Raw genomic sequence first — 5,811 nt, 5'->3', positions numbered from 1 at the left:
TGAGACAGTAGAGTAAATCCCACCTATGAGACAGCACAGTAAACCCCACCTATGAAACAGCACAGTAAACCCCACCTATGAGACAGCACAGTAAACCCCATCTATGAGACAGTAGAGTAAATCCCACCTATGAGACAGCACAGTAAACCCCAACTATGAGACAGCACAGTAAACCCCACCTATGAGACAGCACAGCAAACCCCACCTTTGAGACAGTAGAGTAAATCCCACCTATGAGACAGCACAGTAAACCCCACCTATGAGACGGCACAGTAAACCCCACCTATGAGACAGTAGAGTAAATTCCCCCCTATGAGACAGCACAGTAAACCCCACATATGAGACAGCACAGTAAACCCCACATATGAGACAGCACAGTAAACCCCACCTATGAGACAGCACAGTACACCCCACCTATGAGACAGTAGAGTAAATCCCCCCCTATGAGACAGCACAGTAAACCCCACCTATGAGACAGCACAGTAAACCCCACCTATGAGACAGTAGAGTAAATCCCCACCTATGAGACAGCACAGTAAACCCCACCTACGAGACAGCACAGTAAACCCCACCTATGAGACAACACAGTAAACCCCCCCTATGAGACAGCACAGTAAACCCCACCTACGAGACAGCACAGTAAACCCCACCTATGAGACAGAACAGTAAACCCCACATATGAGACAGCACAGTAAACCCCACCTATGAGACGGCACAGTAAACCCCACCTATGAGACAGCACAGGAAACCCCACATATGAGACAGCACAGTAAACCCCACCTATGAAACAGCACAGTAAACCCCACCTATGAGACAGCACAGTAAACCCCACAAACCAATTGAACCCATTGCGCAACCGCACAGCAAGTCTCGTTACCAACACTGTCGTTTCTTATAGACACAGCAACGTGATATAACGAGAATTAGCTGACGCCGTCAACCATATGGCGCTTGAATCTGGATATTGTCATCGAAAGTTATAATAAAGTGCTCGCTTCGTTATCGCACGGAGTTAGGGTCCACCTAGAATCCATTTTCGAGAGACAGCTAAAACGATCAGTTTTTGTACCGTAGATATGAAAGTAATGTTTTAAATTAATTTACTTTACGTTGTCGAGTCATTCAGAAATTAAGACCTATTTCTTTTAATGACGTGCGTTTAAGGAACGAGATTATATTTCCCCATTTTTTATACACCGAGGTAAAATGTTTGATCACTGATGATTCCCACGTGCTGACAACTCTTCGTATCCTTGCTGTCCGGGAAGATATAGAAAATGATGACAGTAAGTTTTGATCAACAGGATCTATTGACTTAAATCAATCATTATATTCATGATATTGATTCATATATATCATACCCGTAATTTGTTTAAGAGTTATCTCCCTTTGATGTTTCCGGTTTACCATGTTCTAGTTATCCGTTTAAAATCCTCGGAGGGGTACCCAACATTATGTATATTGTTTTCCAGACTGTGAAAGTCACTTCTAGAGTAACGTCCATAGCCTAGACCTGTTTCTCTATGGGTGTCGTTTGCCCCCATTAAGACACACAATCCCCCGGACATATACGTACTGGTAACGGGGCTTGAGCCCCAAATTGCTCCATGGGGACAAAATGAAATGGTATATCTATTTTTTTACAATCATTTTTATAATAGAACCAAATCTTTCTACGTGAAGGGCTAATGGTTCTTACGAACGGACCAATCTGCTAATTGATACGATGTTTCCAACGCATAAAAGGGTTCTGTATAATGAAATCCTAATTCTCGAAATCACCATTTGAATCCCAGTGGTGAAATCCGTTTTCAGGTAGTTCGCTGGTATAGAGAATAATCTGTATTTTCGGAGGTCGGATTCCCGAAATTCGAGAGTACTTATATCGGCTTTTACGCACTTAGTTTAAAACATTCTTCACGTACTTTGCGTCCTAAGAATGCATTTGAAAATTGTCGTCAGCAAAAGCAACCGTCTATAGTAATTCTAATATCTGTACTAATTTTTCTATGCTATCCCCCTATAACCGCCACGATGCTCTCAGCAGTAGGTAATATGGGACTAGTACATCACTTAATCAACCAGAAACGGTAGTTAATAACGTGTAAACATACTGACAAATCAACCACAAACGGTTAGTAATCTGGGGTTAATAAGCCACAAACCAACCGAGAAAATGACTGCTTTACCCTGTATAATATACAGACCAAGGTATATCCCGAATTCAAAGAGTGAATTTTTTGTGGATGGCCGTCTCGTAAGAATGCAAACTTATTTAATATATTTATACAGATATGTGACGGTGATACAGAAAAACAGCAAGACATTGACACGGTTCGGCTATTTCGTGTCAAAACATATTTAAAAACATTATTCTGAGTTATGAATTAGATAAATATATTCCAACTAATCCCATATAATTCTTTTCATGGTTTATATTCAATATGATAAATTTATAATGTTAAACGTCCCACGGGAATTCAAAGGGCTGGCCTAGATTTATATAGACACAACACAAAAGTCTGCGGTTTCAAATTCGGGATAATTTAGGTAATCCATGCAAGCCACATTCCTGAATTCAAGAAGAATACCCCTCCCCTCTTATAAAACATCGACGACCTTACGTGTATACCTGTATAGTGTTATGTATGTGCTGGGAAACCCAACAGACAATACGACGTTATACCGTAAACATTCGATACATTGCCCCTCGTTTAACTCATTCATCCCCAAGTATACGTCTAAACTCTTCCAGTTGAACGGTTTGAATAGCTCATTATGAAATTTCAGGGGTGGATGAGTTAATTTGACAACCTGCTTACCGTCAACACATTATTTATAAATGATCCTATACATGATGTATTTAAATTTATCGGGCTTCATAGGTTGATGTAATTTAACTTGATAAATTGAATATGGCGCCAAAAGTATACCCATCATGCACCGGGATATCAACACGTGCTAAATGATGGTCATCAAATGGCAGGTATTTGTAAGACGACGGACACCATCTTCATATACAAACAAACAAACAATCAATCATTTTATGCATCCGATGTTATATAGGGTAAAAATAAATTCTCTACATTTGTCAAAAACTCTCCAACAATTCCTGCAGCAATTCGTTAACTCAGGAAATATAATGAAGCCTTGACAAAATGAAAATTAAACATTTCATTTCAGTTAATATGATTTTGCATGATGTCTAAGTAATAGGCCTAGTGTCCTAGGGGCTAAAATGTTATATGGTGGGGGTTTCCAGGTTCGAAACGATTTCATAAATTTTTGTGCTGAAACTGCTTCTTTTGTAACGTATTATATACGTGACTTGGTTGTTGAATTCGTTAATTGGTGATATTTCTTTTACCAAAGAAAGAAATTTGAATCAAGATTAAGTAAATGTGGCCAATCCTCTAACCCAATTACATAATGAGGGTATACAAGTACAAGCCCTGTCATTGGTGATATGTATTGTACAAATCTCTGTGGTTCTTAACATACCCGACACTACATGTATTCACACAAGTGTCAATGGTTCTTATCATGTCCGACACTTCATGTATTCACACACGTGTCAATGGTTCTTATCATGTCCGACACTTCATGTATACACACACGTGTCAATGGTTCTTATCATGTCCGACACTACATGTATACACACACACGTGTCAATGGTTCTTATCATGTCCGACACTTCATGTATACACACACGTGTCAATGGTTCTTATCATGCCCGACACTACATGTATACACACACACGTGTCAATGGTTCTTATCATGCCCGACACTACATGTATTCACACACGTGTCAATGGTTCTTAGCATGCCCGACACTATATGTATACACACGCGTGTCAATGGTTCTTAGCATGCCCGACACTACATGTATACACACACGTGTCAATGGTTCTTAGCATGTGACATTGTAAATGCACAAAAGTTTGTTCCCGAGGACGATGCGTCTTATTTTATAATATCGTATCATCTTCCGTAGTTATATATGTACATGCCTCCATTGTTGTAGGTAAATAAATTATGCACTGCACATTCTACTGGTATCAAGTGTATACCTGGAGCGCAGAACGCGACATTCCTCACATACCGTCACAGGTAGCAGATGTCTTTATACATAATGCAAGCTTTTTGCATTATCAACACACCTGGTAAGGTATAATTTAACACCCTACGTAAGCGTCCCCGAGTTCCTTGCATTCAAATCTTGTATTGATCAAAGTAACCCCGTTCGATAAAAGGTCACGACAAAATTAGATTTGTTATACGAATTACGAATACTAAATAAATATCTTTCATTTAGTTATCCCATACATTTTACTCTGTTTAAAAACAGGACATGTTTATCACAATAGATAAATAAACAAATATGTAAACGACATTTATTTACTTACCAGTAGTAGGCATAGACACGAATGAACCCCGAACGTCATTGAGGATAAAACCGGTTATTTCCCTAGAAATCTGACGTGTTCCGAATCCATTACGACAGGTCTTCTATTACAACGGACACTTTCCATAGAGCGTTCTGGATCCTAGTTTGGATTTCAGAGTCCTTAGTTTCCGGGTTTTGTTGTTGTTATTATAGCTGTACCTATCCCAGTAATCGTCCTCAGCTGGAGGTTCACAACGTTGGGAACTATTTGTCTTTACTACAAATAGTCCGCATGACTTTCCTTTTTAAATGCAGACATGAAACTTCTACAAACGTGAGAAAGTCCCGGTATTCCTCTAAGGTTCAGAATCTCCCGTTGTTTATAAGATAATGATTATATAAATTGCATTCCCGTCTCTAAGAATGGAATTCGGGGAATGCAATTAGCTATGTCCAAGTATTCTTGTCCTGCCTACATATATACCCTTATCATATCAGTTTCCAAATGGTTTTAAACGCGTCCGTCTATCCCAAATTATTGAAAAATGCGGACGAACAGACACTTTCGTTGTTTCCATTCATATAGGTCTGTCTTCCGTCTGTTCCATGCCGTTGTGTCCCTTCCAGGGACGTATGGACAGACAGCGCCAGTGATTCCGTGCTGGACTTTGTGTAAGGCCTAAGCAGACCCAGCTGTGTTGATAGTGTATGAAAGTTACAGATTCCCCTTTGCCCAATTCATTCACATGACTTACGGCGTCAATGTTACGCTCAATGTTTTGTGTTTTAGTACGACAATAAAAACAGACAAAATAAAGCGAACAGACTTAACAGTAGCTACGCCGCCTGGAAGATAGAGACAACAACGCGTGAAGTTAAACAAATACGCCGTTAATACCTCATAAAACTTCACTGTTCAAACTAAATAAATCCCAGTCATACAAATCTCACAAAGTTGCCTTTGAAATTCACTCGAGCAGACGACAGAGGTATATAAACAGCTTCCGCTCGGAGTTTGGCGGGACCTATTCACGAAGCGTATAAGTACACGCTTGCTGGTCCACTGGCGGCCTAGAGCTTTCCACGGCTCAGGCAGTTTTTCATTATATACATACATCTTTTCTTTCAGTATATATAATTGGAACCATGGTAGCTAGTTTAAGATTATACAATACACACTTATAAAGAACGTTGTTCCCATTCTGTGCACGTGTATTTCTCGTTAGTTGTAAAATTGCATACAATAAAAAAAGAAGAATCGTGTATTTTTGTAAACATTTGCTTTCACTTGATGGAATAAGTATTATTACCGACATGCCGGAATATGACGTAAGAATATCATTTTTCCCTAATAAACTTTCGGATAGAAATATCAGTGATGGTAAAAATTATTGGGAGAAAGTTTACGGCTTGTGCCGGGGTTT

At 39.4% G+C, this 5,811-nt stretch overlaps 1 protein-coding gene across 1 annotated transcript in view; it reads right to left on the bottom strand.

The window, feature by feature from the left end:
- Positions 1-5,442, bottom strand: part of LOC110447940 (ADAMTS-like protein 3) — a 36,857-nt gene extending 31,415 nt beyond the window's left edge. The window contains exon 1 of the mRNA XM_021493931.1: positions 4,407-5,442. Within this exon, the coding sequence (XP_021349606.1) occupies positions 4,407-4,445 (39 nt within the window). The 5' untranslated portion in view covers positions 4,446-5,442. The remainder of the gene's footprint in view (positions 1-4,406) is intronic.
- Positions 5,443-5,811: the final 369 nt, after the last annotated feature.

The sequence above is a fragment of the Mizuhopecten yessoensis genome, unplaced genomic scaffold, assembly GCF_002113885.1.
Source record: "Mizuhopecten yessoensis strain PY_sf001 unplaced genomic scaffold, ASM211388v2 scaffold3689, whole genome shotgun sequence".
Lineage (NCBI taxonomy): Eukaryota > Metazoa > Mollusca > Bivalvia > Pectinida > Pectinidae > Mizuhopecten > Mizuhopecten yessoensis.
The sequence above is the reverse complement of the archived record's forward strand: the minus strand, read 5'-3'. Positions and strand labels throughout refer to the sequence as shown.